General features: G+C 40.9%; 1 protein-coding gene across 3 annotated transcripts in view; it reads right to left on the minus strand.

Annotated features, from left to right (window-relative positions):
• Positions 1 to 369: 369 nt before the first annotated feature.
• The window catches only part of lepr (leptin receptor), a 44,545-nt gene continuing 25,204 nt past the window's right edge, over positions 370 to 19,710 (minus strand). For all 3 annotated transcript variants that reach the window (XM_004568898.5, XM_004568900.3, XM_004568899.4), the window contains exons 4-21: positions 17,345 to 17,572; positions 16,003 to 16,120; positions 15,378 to 15,553; positions 13,603 to 13,751; positions 12,607 to 12,748; positions 10,813 to 10,973; positions 10,586 to 10,685; positions 10,223 to 10,322; positions 9,305 to 9,513; positions 9,036 to 9,190; positions 8,393 to 8,546; positions 8,121 to 8,203; positions 6,724 to 6,937; positions 4,479 to 4,673; positions 4,299 to 4,382; positions 4,107 to 4,200; positions 3,463 to 3,538; positions 370 to 2,359 (exon numbers count right to left, since the gene is read on the minus strand). In XM_004568898.5, coding sequence (XP_004568955.2) covers positions 1,439 to 2,359; positions 3,463 to 3,538; positions 4,107 to 4,200; positions 4,299 to 4,382; positions 4,479 to 4,673; positions 6,724 to 6,937; positions 8,121 to 8,203; positions 8,393 to 8,546; positions 9,036 to 9,190; positions 9,305 to 9,513; positions 10,223 to 10,322; positions 10,586 to 10,685; positions 10,813 to 10,973; positions 12,607 to 12,748; positions 13,603 to 13,751; positions 15,378 to 15,553; positions 16,003 to 16,120; positions 17,345 to 17,572 — 3,359 coding nt within the window. In that variant the 3' untranslated portion in view covers positions 370 to 1,438. The remainder of the gene's footprint in view (positions 2,360 to 3,462; positions 3,539 to 4,106; positions 4,201 to 4,298; positions 4,383 to 4,478; positions 4,674 to 6,723; positions 6,938 to 8,120; positions 8,204 to 8,392; positions 8,547 to 9,035; positions 9,191 to 9,304; positions 9,514 to 10,222; positions 10,323 to 10,585; positions 10,686 to 10,812; positions 10,974 to 12,606; positions 12,749 to 13,602; positions 13,752 to 15,377; positions 15,554 to 16,002; positions 16,121 to 17,344; positions 17,573 to 19,710) is intronic.

Genomic DNA, 19,710 nt, shown 5'->3' on the forward strand with positions numbered 1-19,710 from the left:
AATGTGTATCAGACACCTAGTAATAACTTCAAATTGTGTATATGAGGGCATACAGCAATCAGGCTGGAGAAGTAACATGACTATGCAGACAGACCCTTTTTCAACAGCTAAAATATTGACAAAAGTTATCACATTTAATTTATGAAATTTACTGTGTGTGGTAGTTACCTATATATTTGACTGAAGTGACACAAACCTTAGCCTGATGAAATTTTAATGTATTTACTGGTTCCAGCCACAAGGTGGCAGACTATTACTGCAGTTCAGTGTTAGCGTGTTGTGTATTGATAAGAAAAGTTTATTTTTGTATCTGTATTTCCATGCAGTGTGAACCTTATAACAGTCCCTGTGATACAAAAAAAAACACACTTACAATAAATACTTTATTTCACCATGAAAAATAGACAACATTCTCCATTTAGAACAACAATTTCTGTCAATCATATTTTTATATTTTCATTACTTTTCAATTTAAACATCCTCAGGATTCTCCTTCTTTAATCTTTTTCATTTTCTTACAGAATAAAGAAGCTGTCCAGTTAAGTTGTCAAGCAAAACTATAGCACAAAAATAGACGCCACGTTTCTCACATACTGGAACAAACTCTTAAACACGTTAAAGCACAAAGTGCAAAAAGGCTTGATGGTTTGATGGCTGAGATAGTCCATGCAGATGTTGATACAAAAGCTACACTGCAGTACATGAAGTGTCCAAAAGCGTTGCCTGCAGTAATTCACCACCTTCAGCTGTTCTCATTTAGTCACACCAATAGCTTTGAAGCAACATCCAAGCGTTGCTTTTACTTTACACTCAAATGTGTGCCAAGAAAGCTGAAAATATGCAGATGATGAGCCTTTTTTCTCTCTCGCTTCCTTGTTTTTTTTTTCCATTCTCTGTGAAACTCTTTAATCTTTCTGTGAATGTAGCAAAAAGGAATCAGTAGTGAGAATGAAAAGAATGGTTTTCTGTAATATGGGAGTGCAAACGTAGGCACAAAGAGCACCTTTTGATTCTGAGCATGTATGGTATGACCACCTGTGCGTAATCGGTTGTACGCCTATTGTAAGACCTCTTTTTTCCTTTCTTCTCAAAGACCGGTATGCTGCTTGCGCAGCCTTGCCTGTAGCTCTACTTTTTTTAACATCAGCCACAGATACGGCACAGTTGCAGTATGACACAGTAAAATCTGGGTTTTAATGCCCAACAAAGAAAGAAAGAAATGCCTTCTCCTGAGGCTTGTGCCCTCCTGATGTCTTTTCCAACAGCACACAATAGCAGCATTGATGAACATTAACTTGCAATCATACAAAGCTTGAGGTAATTCTTTTTTTTTTTTTTACTTTTTCTGGCCTCACACCTCATTATGCCCAAAGGAACAGATGCAAATCAGCTTTGGCAAATGCTGATGCGTCACATTATGGATTTAATGGTGCACACGTTAATCACAGCTGGGTTCAAGTTGTGTGTGTTGCACTGTGCACGTAGCAGTTCTGAACTGAGGCAGGTATGGCATGGCGAAGCCACACGTCGACGGTGACGGCAGGATCCCGGGCTCGCTCGGGTTATCTTGACTGAGCAAAGGATGCAATTCCACGGAACAGTGCCCTCTGTTCAAAGGAGTACTTTTAAGCAGCTCCACTTTGGCTTCTTCGTCTTCACTCTGCTCGTCGTCTTTCTCACTCTCCTCATCCTCTGCTGGGTAGTCCATTCCTAGATAATACAAGTCCTTCTCCCGTCTCACGCCATGCTCGTCTTCTTGATCTGATGTTTGAGAAAGCTCCTCCACAGAGTTGTTCGAGCAGGAGCGCCTCGGGTCATCCATCTCCAAACCACGACAGCTTTCCAGCTCCCAGAGGCCACCGGGAAAAGATCCCGAAATGTCAGAGTTGTTGGCAGAGAAATTTCCCTCATCGCTTGAGCTGTTATCACTACCATCCTTGTAAGGCAGATGAATGGGGGGCTGCTGGTCCTGACCGGGATTGGAGACCAGAACAGCGGTGTAAGTGACTGAAGACTGCCCAGAGTTGTCGGTGCTACCTGGATGTTGGTCCACTGAGGGATCAGCTGGCTGCAGATCATCTGCTCTTGGGCTTGAAGTAGTTAACATATCCAGAACAGCTGAAGAAGGACCCTCAACAGGGAGAGTCTCATTCTCCATGAACTGATCGACATTCAGGTCAAACCCAGGCGAATGGGAGCCAGCTAAGGCATCTGCAGGGTCTGGAAGTGGGTTTTGGATCAGGGCCGTAGTCAGAACTTTGTCCACTATAATGACCTGGGAGATGTTCTCAGAGGGCATGAGCAGCGGCCAGACCGGCAGACCTTCCTGAGGTCGGAACAGATAGTCAAAGGTGTCCACCTGGAGAAAGTTTCAGAGCTGATGAATAATGAAGCATATGGCCACGAGAAAACACTGCAGAGAATCCACTTATGATGGAAAAGACCGTTAAGAAGAGACTAAATGCATATTTTCTTGCTGTACTGATCCCTGAGGGTAGCAAACCGCTCACAAGCATTAATAACCTACAGATGGCGACAAACATGCATGACAAACATGTTGTCCACAGGTAGCTACAAAGTCATCGTGCTTCTGCCTCTTTATTTATCAAGATAGACAGGAACTACTGAAGAACTTGCATGGTAAGTGTTTTTAAATCGATTCATTTCAGTGCTCTTGCTCCTTTTCCTGGTATTTTATTGTTTTTAGTTTCTGCTTTCTCGTCTTTTTTTATTTCCTTCATTTCTTTTCTCTCTATCTTTCTGTTATTATGATTGTTTTCAAGTGTTTCCTGTCCCCGTTATCAGTGTTTTGTGTCTTTTGACTACTGCCTGTTTACTTTGATGGTTTCCTGTCTCATGTGTCTCTTTTTGTATTTACTTCCTGTCTTTGTTTTTGTCTCCTTTACGATTTTCTGCCACATCTTCATTAGTTCTGCTTGTATCTCGTCCCTGCCTGTGTCTAATCACAAATCACCTTTGCATGTGTGTGCCTCTGCAGAGTGATTTTCTCGATTAACCTCCAACCTTTGTGCGGCACTTTTTTGAATAATTCTTTTTTGGCTGAGATATCTCTGGTCTCTTTTTAATTGACACAAAATCTAAAGTTAAAAACGATCACTTGTAATTGTAACACTTGTAAAACACTTGTAATTTAACAAAAGGTATATGTGAGGTTCCACTCGCTCTTTAAGAAAATAAGATCATGTTAATAAGCGATCGTGTTGGCAGGTAACAGCATCTGTCAGAGTCAGACTTTCTCCGACTTACACTAAGCTACCTTAGTCATTTTCCAGCATGCAGATTGAAACACTGATCAAAATTCTCTATTTTTATTTGAAAACAGTGCAAATTAGCTTCTTTCACATGATGTTGTTCTTTAGGGCTAGTATGACCTAGATGTTAAGATTTTAGGGTTAGTAAACGGATGAGTCAACAATGACATTCACAGTGTACATTTCATACCTTTTTGAAGTCTATTCCTTTAGCCCATGAACACTTCCTTGGATTGGGAACATCCTTCCATACAAACTTTCTCATCCTGGAAATGTAGCAGATATTCATGTTAGACATTTGATGCCTAAACGCTCCTTTCCCCTTCCTCTCTCGGCTCTAATTTTTCCACCTTTTATCAGCCAACATCAAGCGTAATTACACCCTGGTGACCTGTTAAATGTCACACCACTAATTTTTCATGGTCAGTGTCTCTGTGCCCTTAATTAGACTGCACCATAGAAATTACTATCATATATCATTTCTTACAGGTGTCTGTTCGGATAAAAAAAACTAATCGTGTATATTCAGGGTTAGTTTTACAAGATCAAACGGTGAACCCTAGAATTATCATGTTCTGGCTGTGTACCTCCACAAACCAGGCAAGCTACAGTTTACAGTACATCCAGGCCTGTCCAGACAAATGTAATTTACTAATTGACGACTTTTGATTGGTGAGCGCTAAAGATTAGTGTCACAGTCTCTCCTGTTCCTGAGTCACATCACTGAAAAATGGCCAGAGAGGTTTTTTTGCAAAAAGTCTGAATGTTTTATCGCTTTACCCTCTTACACATTTGTGTCAGTTTGTAAATACATTTTTCTGGAATAGCTCTTACTGGTTTTGGGAGAGAACCAGGGTGACAAACAGGATGATGAAAAGAAAGGAGATGATCATCAGCATCATGTAGGCCTCAGGATCTCCTCTGGTGGCTGTAACACACATGAGAGCTTTAACTGCGAGAACAACAAGAGGCATTTTGTCATCCTTTAGTGCTGCAGATGACACAACCCGTGCGCAGTGAGCATACCTAAAGTGTAAATCGGCTCCCCTTCTCCCTCAGCAAACACAGGGTACAAGAAAAAGCCGTACTCCTCTGAGGCAAAAAAATCACCTGATGGGATAAATGTAAATTGTTACAGCTTAGTTTACCTTAACATAACCAGACTCTGAAATAACAGTGCAACTAACAAAGAAGAGAATGTACTACCTCTCAGATAGACGGGGTGATCAGTGTAGTGCAGTCTGGCCCACGTCTCTGCTCTTGGCCCAGAGTCCTGCTGCTTGTGTGGCAACCACTCGACCACCATGAACAGAGGCACCAAGCTGTTCTCCAACAGGCTCCATGACAGTGACACACATGTGCTGTTGATAAGCAACACGTGGAATGAACGCACGCAGCGACCTGCAGTGCAGAAAGAAACAACTGAATTCATCCAGGGTCAGATGACCTCGACATTCACAGTGGCTTTTCTTTGCTTTTCTTTTCTTTTCTCTCATCTGTCAACATCGAAGGCTGAATAACGCTCACTGAGCTTCAGCTACCAACTTAAGGAGCATTCAGGACAGTGATGCTAGCACGTGCACGTGTGTAATCATGACTATTTATTTAAAGTTGCTGCTGACAGGAGCACGAATGTGCACTAATCTCACTACACATTAAACGTTAAAAGAAAAAAAGACTCTTGCAAACAGCTGTGAAAAACTGAGCCAAAGCAATTTTAGTTACCCCCAGAATCTGAATCTGAATATTTGAATTTGAATATTTTACAGAGATTTTTTAATGATAGAGGAAAGTGAAACAGCATAACTGACAGAAAAGAGTCTCTTAATTTCAAAGTGGTCGATGTGTCATTTAATTGTTCCTGCAGGGAAATGTATTTACAATGCTTTCAAAAATCAGCCACCAAAAAAAGAAGAAAAACAGCAAATAAAATTCATTTCACTTCCAATTACACCAAACATACAAGCAAACTAAAATTAGATGTATGTTTTTTCAGCAAAGACCAATTCAATTAAGCGCCTTTCCACCTTTTGGAAAAGTGTTTTGTGGAATAATCTCGGAGCTGAAATGTGGGAACCACTGATCTTCCTTTTTTGCTGTGTGCAAATTTAAGTCGTCCTAACCTACACGACTTGACTTTTTAATTGCTAGAGAGTTTTCGACAGTTCTTATTCAGTGTGAGATTTGTTATGCCAGCTTGATTATGCTGCTGTAACTCACTGCAACCAGAATAAAGTGAAAGCGCTTATAAATTTAAAGAATTTTCCGAGTAAAACCTGTTTAATTCAAGTTTGTGGGCAGAAGAAAACTGGCGTGGAAATACAAATGCATATCCACTTGATGCTTGTTAGTCCTTTTGCTCTGTGTGGAACTCCACCAAAGGAGATTTCTAAGTCAGGTGCTCAATGATTTACCACAAATTTGCTGTGCTCTCGTCTTCAGGTTGCTGCTAATAAAACTCTTCTCTAATAATCAAATCATGAAAACAGTCCAGCTTTATGGACAATTAATTTATTCTGACAGTTATTCTCTGAATCATGATTAAAGGAAGAGAAAAATGTTACACAAACACGCGCGCACGCACGCACGCACACACACACACACACACACACACACACTAGACATCAGCCTTGTTTCCTATGTTCCGATTACTCTTAGCACTCACTGCACTAGAACTAATGGATGTCGGTATCATGGCTCTTATGAGCTCCCAGAGATAATTATTTTAGATGTAGTCTTAAACTAAATGGATGTTTGTGGCCTCTGCTTTAAGGCCAAATATTTCGAGCATGTGTTATGAGGCTGGGGCAGAAGCACACTGGCAAATAAACACATACAGAAACATGAGTTCATCTTGGGCTTGTCAAAATCTCAACATACAAGCCTTGGTGATTATTAAAGCGCTGGCAAAAATGATGTTTCCAGTAAGTATTTTGCCATGAATGGACACCACTGACCACTTTGTTCTTTTCTTTCCTGTAAATCTGCACCTGTGTCTGTGCACGTTTGAGTGTCCATAAATCTGTAAGAACTGATGAAAGGTTCATGGACTGTTTGCTAAGAATCTTGCCCTTGCTTTTGTGAGCCTGTACATTTTTCAGTGTTCAAGAACACTTTTGATCTCAGCTAAGGTTTATATTTTCAGAGGAACGTGAAGCCTGAGATTGTTAAAACTGCCTGTCTCTTGATGAAATCCTGGATTGATTTAAAGATATTATATCAATATATGGCTTATGTGATTTATTTTATTCTTTATCTAAAACCTGACAGCCTCCAGCATGATCACACTGAGCTTCTTTTGGAATACTAATATAATGAGGATGATGAGGGATATTATTGATTGATTGATTAAGAACAGCCTCAGGCTAGAGTGACAAGAACATCGCCTAATAGAATAAATTCACTGAGTGTGTGACTGGTCACACGTCCTGTTATATTCTCACTCACTCACCTTTGGGCTGTCTCTCCAGTGTCATGTTTATGTTGTCTGTGGAGGTCCCCAAACTATTGTAGGCTTCCACAGTCACAGTCTGGAGCTCCTGGTTCCACTCGAAGCTGTAGGAGGACGTCAGCTCGATCTTCTCCCTCAGCACAGATCCGCTTGAGGACCGACGCTGGACTATAAATCCATCCACACAATAGGAATTCCCAGAAGGTGGGAAATTCTACAAAACAAATTGAGAACATTTAAGCATTGAAAACAAGGGTCAATATGGCCAAAGCTTAGTAGTTCCTACTGAACTTTATTCATAAGAATATTCTAAATAGTGGCCTTGAATAGCTTTGCATCATACAAAAGATGGTTAACACGTGTAGTTATTTTACCAACACTATGCATATCTGGGAACTTCTGGGAGACCAGCTGCTTGACTTTGGGAGAGGAATGTCCCAGTTCCTGTCTGATAGAGCTGCTGACAGTCTATAGCAGGGGTCTCAAACTTAAATGAGCTGTGGGCCTCTGCTGGCACTGTCATCTCATGTGAGGACCACTTAAGCAGTACAAAAAACCCCAACAAGAAAACGCCCACAAATATTTCTGAAAATGTAGTGGTTTGTTTGTTGTTGCTTTTTCATTTCAAATATTGCATAACACGACAAAACTGCAAAGGCGAAGGCAGATTTGAACTGAAGCCTTTTATTAAATAACCAAATAAACACATTGGTCCTCTCTTTGTATCCGGACACGTTCGTATTTAACAAAATAAAAATGCAGACGTAAGTGTTCACATTCGTTTTTGACTATCTCACTGAACTAACAGAGCCAAACTCAGCACGTTTGTACTCTCTGCTCGTATTGCCTTCATATGAAATCATTTTTGGCTTTTTAAAGAACTTATTTTAACATTGACCTCAACAGCAAACAAATCCTCCCTAACAGAAAAAGTAACTTCAAGGGCCAGATTGCATTATATTTCTTCACGTCAATATATATTAAATTTGACTTTTGTCTGACCGCAGAACAGTTTCCACTTTGCCTCAATGCAGACAGCAACATTTCTGGGTCATGTTCATATGGCTTCTTCCTCATTATTGGATACTGATACCCAAAGACCACAGCTATCCAATAAGTGATTATCACCCTAGTCAATCAGGCACAGAGATTTCTCCCGATACTAATAAATAACCTAATAGGGAATAGTGTGGTTTATTGAAGTGTTTTCTTATAGCATTTGATCAAATAGTAAGCTTCACCCCACAGAGGAATAAAAATAAATAAAAATCAGGTTTAGCCACAGAGAAAATACTCGTTTAGCATCTTTTTGTGTTTTTAGAGGGACCTGCAGACAAGAAGAATATCACTGCACCTAACTCTTAATAAAAAAAAGCTGAATACTGTAATGTATGTACCTCAAACAGCAGCGTGATGTTAGACTGGTTTCCGTGTGGATCATCTTGACGTATTCTCCAGAAATCAGGGCCACGTTCAGGAGCTGAGGAGATCAATTAGCAAACATTACATCCACTCGCAGCCTTTACTTTTGTATTTCTCTGCTAGGAGATGGCATTTGTGTGCGCCATGTCCATTAGAGTAGAAATCACATGGTCAGATGCGACTGGAAACGAACATTCATATCAGAAGTCAAGGCTGCCACCGCTGCTGTTTCGATAACATGTTTTACCTCTGCTGTTTTGCGGAGTGGAGTAGACAGACTCGCTCCAGTCGCTCCAGTAGCCGGTGCCGTTGGTGTGCTTGCAGCGCACTTGAACCACGTATACGCGGCACATATCTGGCACGGCGACCTCTGCCCACAGAACCCGCACAGGATCCTGAAGCTGCGGACATTTTTGGAGCTCATTAAAGAAACAACACGCATTCCTAATGGAAAATGTTCGCTCTGCGCAGTACAGAGCGAACATTTGTCTAGCCTCCTTATTTTATGAAAAGACAGAAAATGATTTCTTTATATTTTTGGTATTTCGAGCAAATTTTGAGATGAGAACACAAATGAGAGCGTTTGTCCAAATCCAGGAGAATTTTTCAGTCAGAGGACTGCAGTTTGATCTCATAAGAGACACACAAGCTGAGGTTATATCAGAGCATCCTGTATCATTTAAAGAAATATTGCATTTGGCATATTTTATTCTGGGTGTTTCACAGGAAGCTAACAGCAGTAGAGTTCTGACAATCATCCAGTATCATATCATTGTAGAAATATCATTCATTCCAAACTTTAGAGGCTTTTTTGAATCATTGATTTGTGAACCCACCACACCAAGCATTCAGTCACAGCGTGTGGTTGCTAAACTGTGCGATAAGCTCACCTTCCACTTTGGCTGGGGGCTCACGGTGGATGGCGAGTAGTACTGAAACTGACACTGGAGACCATCGACTGGCAAAGGCGGAGCCTGCCAGGTCACCTCCAGGACCCCACTGCTGTGGCTCACTGCCTTCACATTAGCGGGTGCGTGAGGCTTCACTGCAGGAAAGACAGAAGTTCGGTTTCTTTGTGGTAAGCCTGGAGTAACGGTGCTGCTGAAGAACATCTAATAAGCCTGGAGCTCTTTAATTAAAATGAATCCTTCTTTCTCACCGTGATCTACAGGTGACAGGTAGACCGGTTTGGACCTGATGGGACCCAGTTGCGATGGCAACTCCAGCCAGAGTTTATAGCAGTTCATCCTCAGAGGGTGGATGGTGCAGGTTTTCTGCCTGCCCTCCATGCAGGCAGGACTCATCTCCCCCAGATTCTCACCCGCTCTCTCCCTCTCCTCCATCTCGTCACATGGCAGGTCGGCCCACCTGACATTAAAAACAAAAAGACACAGATGAAGTCGTGTTCTTTTTTTGTCTCCACATGAGCTGTTCTTGCACATCATAACGACTGTCTCTCCAGGACCAGTAATGCACCAATGTGATGTCATAGATTTGTTACTTCAAGGAAAAAAAAAGATTAAAATATTAAACACAACTTTACCAAGACTAAAGAACTGCTGACAACTAGAATAGTTGAAGTCTGAGCAAAACAATCTGATCTGAAACATGAAATAAGATGTTCTCGTCATCTTTAAACTTACATCTGCAGTACATCAGTCAGTTAGAACGAGCTTGCATAATCGTGTCAGGCCACACTGGTTTTAAAGAGAGGAGACTTACTATTGTAGTCTATTGTATTGTATAATACTAACGACTCACACTTACATTCCACTGTTGAAATAAACTTCCTGATATTGCTTCTCTAGTGCTAAACACACAGGTCGAGGGTGTGTTCAGTGAACCTGGTGTCCTGGTACACTGTGTGCGTGTGTGCGTGTGCGTGTGCGTGTGTGTGCGTGTGCGTGTGTGTGTGTGTGTGTGTGCGTGTGTGTGTGTGTGTGTGTGTGTGTGCGTGTGTGTGTGTGTATAGTAACTTCCAGCTTTTCATCACACAAAAGTTTTATGAGCAATGCAGCATCTTTTAAGAAACATAAACACTCCGGAAATATCAACTGGATTGGAAAAGGTGCTTTACTTGGATTGAAATCTGAGCTTATCCGGCTGTTTGTGAGTCCAACTGCAGTCCATGGCGTCAATGTCCCCGTTGGTTACACACTTTATATCAATGTCAGCTCCTGAAACACACAAAGAAAAACAAATTTAATTTGGGTGACAGTCACAAACACATCACCTGAGCTAGCCCCTGCACACTGAGGTTATTCTGGTTCACGCTGTTGTGCTTTCACAAGTCGCCGCTCTGCTTTGTCAAATGAACACTGAAGGGACATGGATTTCAAGCAACTTTAAAACATAAGAAACTGACTTTCGCTATAAAATAGGGAAGAGAAATACATTGGATAACACTTAGACTTGTTTTTACTGGTCCAACAAAGCTCACCTTCCACATAGATCTGGCTGTAAGGGATGCTCCACTCTTCGGTACACCTCAGGAGGTCATACATTTGATTCTCTGAAGGATGCAATGTGATCTTGCTCACCTGGTTTGGGTCAACAAAAATATTTACTGTACTGGAGGCTGTATTTCTTTTAAAAATAGGCCCACAGAAATGTTCCGAGCATCACAAAAACCTCTGCAGGGAGAGGGGTTTTTTTTGTACTTCTTACCCACTGGTTGACTGGGTGGTACAGGGTGGGTGGAGGCAGCGGTTGGAAGTTGAGCTTCCACACGGCCATGCTGGCATTCATTCTGTGGTCGTTGAATACACAGTATACTGTTACGTTCTCCCTGGGTCTAGCCACCACTTTCTTGGGGATGTAGCTCACCGCTGCACGCAGGAAAGAAAAAAAAACACGTCATTTTATGTTATGTTTACTGCCTCAAAGAAGAAATCTCATTTTTAACTTTTTATACTTTGAAAAGCCTTTTACAAAAGACACAAAGCCAAATGGATGTCACTCAGATGACAAAAACAAAGACCCTCAAACAAATCAAACACATGACTCATTCTCATTCACCCACAGTTGTCACGTAGACCTTTACAAAAGAAAAAAACAAACCTTTCTATGGAATTATGAAAACTTTGTCAAAGTTTGCCATTAAAAGAACGAGAGGGGAGCTATCCGACTCCTGTCACACAGCCACCTGAAACCTCTGTGAGGAGCACTGACTCACTCAAAATGTAACTTTTGTGAATGCTTCAGCAGGACGTCTGCGGCGTGTTCTTCTGTTCTGGCATCGTTTTAGCCAGAAGTTTCTGAGTCACCCTTCAAGCCAAGACACCTCACATCATCGAAATTACTGCTGTTTTACAAGGACGACTGTGTGGCTCGTTTTAGCGGGATTACTCAGAGCTGCTGAGTCTCACAAACTTTTAACCCCATGACACACACTACTGTACCACTGACACACAGTACATGGGCAGTCTTTGGGTAACAGTATCTATTATCTAGGAAAAACATCACAAATATGTCTGCTGTGACAATACAACAAGACGCCGTCACTTGTGCTGTGTAAAGCTTTTGGAATCAATTAGCCCAAGTTTAGTATGAGTCACTGATCAGCTGACATGAAGGCTTCTGATTTTAGTTCATGCAAACAATTGTTATGTCTCAGTTCTTGCTCTTGTTTTTCAACTTTCAGTTTCATAATTCATATTACTGTAGAGTCTTTACCTACAACATACAGCACCTTGATGCAACTGTTGTTGTGATTTGAGTTGAATAACTTAAAAAATGTTTTGCATGCACTAATGATACAGACAGTGCTTGACAGATTTATTAGACCAACACTCAGTGTTTTTACCAAAGCAATCCCATGTTAACACTTGTATTTACCTAAATCAATATTTTTTATGTTGAAATATAATTATTGTTGCTGTCCAAAAACTGTAAAGTGCACTATTAACTTTATTTGATTAGGATATCTGATAGGTTCAGTTTGTTATTTTGCCTAATAAATTAAAACTTAATTTTTAGTTTTTCTTGTTTTTGTTACAGGTGATCAAATAAAAAGACTATACAGTAAATAATCCCTTTTATGAGCTCTTAATGCTGATCATTAACCTGGAGAATGACCTCTGATGAAATACTCATATGAGTTTTTCAGTGACTCAGTCTAATGAGCTTGGATTGGACATAACTGCGCTCAGTGCTTGACCCTATCTGAATGAGCCTCTCAGAGAAATGTGAGTTGACCCACAGCCACCAGGACAGGTTTAAAATGTTAGGCTCACTGCAAAAAAAAGATAATTTTATACTTATATTATCCTTTACTCCCTGATGAATCTTACACTTACTAACTTCTTACACTTCCTTCTTATATGTTCTTATATGAAATGGAGTACCGGATCAACTGATGAATACAGTGACTATATGTGATTTTCAAACAATTCTAGAGAGATAAGAAGCTGGTCCCATGAATCATCTCCTAAGGTTCTGCTGTGAGGAAGCAGCTCTTACTATCCAGGCGGATGTGGTGAGGTTCACTCCATTCACTCCACAGTGGAGGCTCTTCCGGGCCGGAGCAGCGGACCTGAACGGTGTAGTTTAGTTTGGGCTTCAGATCCAAAGACACTCTGGGCTCTCCAGGCGCAGACACCACCTGGAGACAGATAAGGAATACTGAAGAACATGCACACATGTACCCACAGACTGCTGGGTGTTGTCCACTTGGAGTGATGACTAAGTCAAATCCATCGTCACAGCATGGCTGCTGCTTTTGTTTAGAGTCCTCTTAACTGGAACTGCAACTGGAACTGGACTGTTTCTACATGCAACAGCTGATTATTATCGTTATGAAGCATGATGCATTTGATGAAGAATCTATTTTAATTGTGAAATGAAGCAGGAAAAAAAACATGCCTAAGAGTACACTGATGTTATTCAAGCAGATTGTGAAATCTTAGCTTGGCAGAGTGCCCAAAGCAGAGAGGGAAAGTCATTGGACAGTCTCGGTCGTTGTGTCCTTGGGCAAGGCACTTCACCCGTTGCCTACTGGTGGTGGTCAGAGGGCCCGGTGACGCCAGTGTCCGGCAGCCTCGCCTCTGTCAGTGCGCCCCAGGGTGGCTGTGGCTACAATGTAGCTGCCATCACCAGTGTGTGAATGTGTGTGTGAATGGGTGGATGACTGGTTGTGTAAAGCGCTTTGGGGTCCTTAGGGACTAGAAAAGTGCTATACAAATACAGGCCATTTTATTTTTACCATTTATATGTGATTTATAACAATCACTATGAATCAAGAATTTTTTTTTAAAGCCGATATGATCCAAGCAAAAACACTCAGTAGATTAACCTGGGGGACTTGTGGTGAACAACCAGGCTTCAAATATTAGCTGACATTTTACATGCAAAGGTATGAAGAAAAAAAAACGGGAAATCCTGTTAATTGACGGCAAATTCTTAGTAGAACTCTCCACCTCTTATATAATCTTCTAAGTATAAATAGTTAGTATTTACCTGCCAGGCCGGGTGAGTGGTGCCAGAGGAGTATCGGACTTCATATCTCAGTGGACCAGCGTCAAAGTCGGCCGGGTCATCCCAGAGCACGATCAGCTCTGCCTCGATGGTCTGAGTGTGTGACAGGTTGCCTGGAGGACTAGGTTTCTCTGGAGAAAAAGATTACAGCAACGTAAGCTTCACAACACCATCAATATACAGCACATCTGACAAATTCATAAAACTACTCTGCAGTGCTGTCAGAGTGCATCATCACAGGTTACAACCAGACAACCCGATTTAGCTCATGGCCCATAAAAAGAAAACAAGGCCAAAAGCCTCCTTCTGGTACTGTTTGTTATTTACTGTCACTCTGACAGTATGCCACTAGAGCCATGCAAATCTAATGATAGCTCCAATTCTGAATTATTAAAATGAAATAAATGAAGCTGAATGCAATTTACTTTCTCAACCAGGCATAAAAGGCAAGTTCACTTTACACTTTAGTCTAACAGTAAAATGTCATCAAAGCATGCTACTAATAATCTATAAATCACATAACGTACACTACTGTACAAAAAGCTGCTTGTTTCAGGCGGGTTTCTCAGCAGCGTGGACCCAGACAAACATCAGACAGGTGGAGCAGGCCTGATAACAAAGCCCCGTTTCACATGTTCAACTATGACACAAACAACCTGAGATAATTAAGTCTCATAAAACCACAAAAATGCCCATGGGGCGAGAAGAGATCAATAAACATTATGAGTAACAGCCAAATCGTTCTGCTCCCACACTACTCCGCCATTAGGAACATGAAGTGCTTCTACTCCTCATCACAAAGCCTAATTTGCACATGTACATAAATCGAGATCAGGAAACAGTTACGCCCTCCCTAATATGACAACAACTGCAGCACCATTGCTTAATGACAGTTCACACAGTGCAGGTAACAGGAAATAGCCTCGAGTGCCAGTTCCTGGTGCTTCTTATAACTCAGTTGAGTCTGAATAAACTGAATCCACAAAGTGTTTTCTTTTTCCAAGAATACAGAGAAAACACAAAAAGGCAACAGCCACTTTAGCCATTTACATGATGCAAACAATATATAACACATTGTAAATACATATACGCCAGATGGAGAGCCTCAAACCTAGAGTTTTGGCTGAGAAAATGTAAAATCGACACCTCATTAAGGGGGCTCTATTTTTACAAGACATGAATAATACAAGTTTGGTTTCAAGATCACTGAAGTTCAATTAAATGAACCAAAAGGATAAAACTGCAGCGGTGCAGTGAAAAGACAGCAAAAGCCTGACTGTTACTACTCAGTTTCTTTTCTGCTCCGTGCCGTTTCATCTAAGCGGTCTGGTTGAACAAACTCAGCATGCAAAGTGCTTGTCTGTTACTGCGGAGATCTCACAGCTCAGCTGCACACACACGCTTTTAGCTGTATTCCGGTCACGGTGCAGCTATAGAAAGGTCTTTCTCCTTATCTGTCCATCATGTTAAGGTTGGACGTCAGAATGGAGAATTAACCAATGAGAGGTTCGGCATTACCGTCATACATAGACTAAATGTATTCTTAGGACCTTTCATGTGTGGAAAAAAAGAAGACTGTTTGGGAACTTGCTTCTTTGATTGGTAACCGTAATACACTTAAAACAGTGTGGTCACACATATAAAACACCAGAAAAATGACCAAATACCTGGATGTCACTGTCTTACAAGGTAAACTTATTAGCTGAAATTATTACTTTAATTAGTGTGACTCCCGCTATGAATCATGGCTTTCTCACCAGGTCGGGCAGGAACTCTGAGCAGAACTGGTGGAGCCACGGCATCAGAGATGCTGACAGTTACCATGGCGACAAAGCTTGTTGTTGGGTCAAGAGTGAGTGAGCACATGAAGGAATCCTGCGCCTCACAAACAACGGGATTTTCAGATGCGGGATAGTCACCATCTTGCTGAAATCTGTAAACAGATGGTAAAACAGTTCAGTCAGAAAGTTCTGGCATTTCTTGGTATGTTAGATTATCATGTTTCAGCGTGGTGCATTTGAGTGACATTTCACTATTCAATTCACTGTTGTGTTATATCTTTTGTTACATTTTCTTATATCTTTGTTGACTTGGAGAAAAAGTACTTTAAGTGCTCAAAAAAATGTCAAAACAGCTAATAAATCAGACTTGAGGGGGAAACCATTGAGTAAAATTCTCAAGTGCCTGTTAGGTCAGTGCTAACCTAATCGCATTAGCCTACCACAGTACAAGCCTGGAGCCAGTAAGATAAACACTTAACCCCCAGTGAGCAGTTGAGACATCGCCAATCAGACTAAAACACACAAAGGCACACACAATCACTCATTCACACACACTCAACAGGCAAAACGCAGCCATTAACGAGAGCCGCTTCACACTCACAACTGCCGCCGTAAGCTGACTGCCATAAGACTGTCGGACGGCTGACCACGAGACCGAAGATCGCAGATTAAATTTTGCCAGTTTCCATCAATTCTGCAGAGGATGTCCAAACAGGTGCCTGAAACGAAATTACATTTGCATGTTAGGAGACTGTTGGCAGACCTCCAAATGAAGGCTTCTAAGAAAACAGCCTGGTTTAATATTCTTAGAAGAAGCCTGAGACTGAGTGGCAGTCTGGGGAGAGGCCTCCTCCAGCCTGGTAAAAAGGAACAAACCCTCTCTAGCACTGAAATCCTTAGCTGCATGAACAACCTTGGGCTCTTTGCTCAAGTAAAAGTTCTGAAATACAGTTAGCTTTCATGCCACAATCAGAAATAGAACAGACCATCAAATCTATTTACTGCACGTACAGGCTTTACATATATAGGCAAATGATCGGTTTTATCAGTTTCCCATCACTGTGGGAAACGTCTGGCTGCTGAAAGCAGTGGAAAAACATGAATGAAAGCGTGCTGTTTGTGTCTGTAAATAAAATGCACCCAATTCTTAATTTTCGACACCTACTTTGCACTTTATGCTACATTAATCCATTAAAACAGCACGCTCTTCTTATCATACACAGTTGTTTTTCTGTTTTTTTACCAGTGTAAATAAGGGTTCGTTTTGGGAGTGTATATCCTGCCCAAGGACACTTTGACAGGTGCCAGGGATCAAACCACCTACCTGATCTCGTCTAGCTCCAGTGTTTTACAGAAGGTGAATCACTCCTGATTGTTAGGCATCATAAAGAATCTCGAGATTTAAAATTCACATAAAGCTGGAAGCCCTTACACAACACAGCACCTAATAGATCAGTGCAAATAAACAAATTCTCTGCACCATTCCCCGTGTACTTTCAGATCCATACAACACAGAGAGGGGATTTTATAATTATGAATCCTATGTGCTGAGTATTTTTTCTCCTTGCAAAAAAAAAGAATAAAAACACACAAAATCCTAGTGAGATAAACCTTATGAACACTGACTCATCAGCCACACTGACAGGAAAGTGGGAGCAACATAAGTACACAATAGTTTTTCATCAGATGTTAATTTCTGCATCAACGCAAAATAAAAAAATACACTTTTTAGAGGTTTTGCAAAAACCTGACGACCATAATTTAGATTTCAGTATGTCAACGTACAGAAATGAAATGATCTCATTCACGTTTTGAGTAGACCCGTTTGGACCTGGACGTGATTCAGTGATCACACAGATGAGTATCTACACACAACAATGACAGACACTTTGTATTAAGGCCTAATGTATGTGTTATGAAACATGTTGGCGCTAAACTCTTACCGCCAGAGGATCGGGGATGATGTGAATCAATTCTCGAGCTCTTAAAAGTGCAGCCGGGACTGTGTGGGAGATTTGATTGGGAGAGGTTTGCTTCTGGTGAATTTGCGCTGCCTCCCTCCACACCAAGGTGGGCTGAAGGTGACTCACAGCACAGCTCATCTTGCCACGGGAGGTCCCCGGCACCTGAACGCAGAGAGGCTCCATCCTCGGGCTTCAAACTCTGAGCACCTGCTCACAGGGAGGCAATAAAATTAAGTGGGGATGACACACGAGTAGATTTTTAACAAGACCTTTACTGTGTATTACAATTTTTACTTTTTTTTTAATTTAAAGGCAAAATATGTTTTATTTTATATCTCATTAAAGTGACAGCCTACTTAAGGTCAAAGCTATCTGGAACATTTGCTTCTTTTGACTGTTTCTGTTCCCTAAAATGTTGTGCAATAGCAACGGCTCTTTCATGGAAGTTGGATGCTGAACATCTGCCGAATGTGATGACAGTCTGTGTTTGTGTCTCAGTGACAAAGGCGAAAGGAGAGAGAAGCAAGAAGCCTTTCTTAGAAAGAAAGAGTAAGCGTAATGCAATAAATAGGGATTTACTCAAAACTGACATAAGCAGAAATTACGAGCAATAATTGAAAAGATAAAAATAATAGCGCCTCAGATAAGACTCAAGTAAGTCTGCTAAAGACAATTCTGTTTACTGATAAATATGACCGACAGATTTTATTCTTTTGATTTGTGTGCTACTTGTACTCGTGTTTATGAAAAGCACTGTATACATAAATAATTCTTCCACACTTCTTGCTTGGCCATTCTTCACACGTATTAATTTGATCAGATTACATAAAGATAAAACTGGACCTCTGTGTAAGAGGCTACATAACCAACTCTGCCATTCATGTGAGCATCCCAGACATTATGTCTATAGAAAATTAATTACATCTTGATTTAAAGAGGACATGAAACGCTACATATATAAAGGCTAATTTACACCATTGAGCCCTGCTCTCAAAAACTGACAAACATTAGCTAACAGGTGGACTTTCCCGTCTGAGTGTAGCTAGCCAAACAACAGATCAGTGTTGCCAACTCCTAAGTAAGGAAAATCGCTATTGGGTGTCCTAAAAGTTGCTAGAAGTCGCTAAATGATGTCATCGCCTAATTTGCATAATTGGTCATGCTAATATAATTGTAACCTAAGTTGTTGAAGAGAGAAATAACAACGTGGAACGAGACATAAAGTGAGTAAAGTAGCTTGCCTCCACCAGTGTATGAATGCTAGAGTGAATGAATAGTGGCATTGTAAAGCGCTTTGGGTGCCTTGAAAAGCGCTATATAAATCCAATCCATTATTATTATTATTATTATTAAAGCATGTGTTAAATGCATTTAGAATTTATTTAGAACTACAAATTAAATTTATTTTAGCAATTATTGTTTTTTAATGTCACAATTCCAACCGTGCTCCTTTATCCGGGCTTGGACCTGTGCAAAAGTGACCTGGAATAGGCACTCTGGTGGAGTTACTTTGTGTGTGTGTGTGTGTGTGTGTGTGTGTGTGTGTGTGTGTGTGTGTGTGTGTGTGTTTATAAGTAATTTTAAACCTTGTGATCCACAAAACAGCATAACAGTAAAAGAAGAATTGACTGCGTTACAGTTAGTGCGGGAGCGGCGGCTTTGCTCGTGCGCGTTTCATTTGCTGTTTGGACGCATAGGTGTCTTAAGAGCAACCTGCACTTTCACGTCAAAAAGTCGTCATAAATAAGTCTCCAATAACACCAGAAAAAGTCGCCAGATTTGTCGCTAGTCGGTTTTTAGAAGAAAAGTCGCTAAGGGGGTCTGAAAACTCGCTAAATATAGCGACAAAGTCAGTAGTTACCTAACATAAGCTAATGTAAGTCTATTAGCTGCAACCAACCAACCAACCACATTGCCTCACATTTGTAATGAGAGAAGATGGCATTAAACAAGCTAAAACTTTAACTTTAAGCACTTATTTTTCTAAATCCAGCTTCACAGACAGTGTTGCATCTATATCAGTTTTTGAGAGCAGGGCTCAATGGTGTAAATACGCCGTTATATGTGTAGCGTCTTTAAAAGACCAAAATCTTTCTGCCAAAATCTCAAAAAATCAATTTTTACAGCCTCTTACTGATGTGGATGTGCATCTTAAGTAGAAACACATCCACGGATGGTGTACAAATTTAGTGTGCGAGATTGATAAAAGACACGTGGTGACGTGTGTGTCTTTGAAGTGTTTGGAGCATATACTTTCTCTAAAATAAACACTTTCTTAAATTAATCTTTCAGTAAACTAAAAAAAGTAAACTTTTTTTGTTCTACGCACACCACACGTGAGAAGC

The sequence above is a fragment of the Maylandia zebra genome, linkage group LG17, assembly GCF_041146795.1.
Source record: "Maylandia zebra isolate NMK-2024a linkage group LG17, Mzebra_GT3a, whole genome shotgun sequence".
Classification (NCBI taxonomy): Eukaryota; Metazoa; Chordata; class Actinopteri; order Cichliformes; family Cichlidae; genus Maylandia; species Maylandia zebra.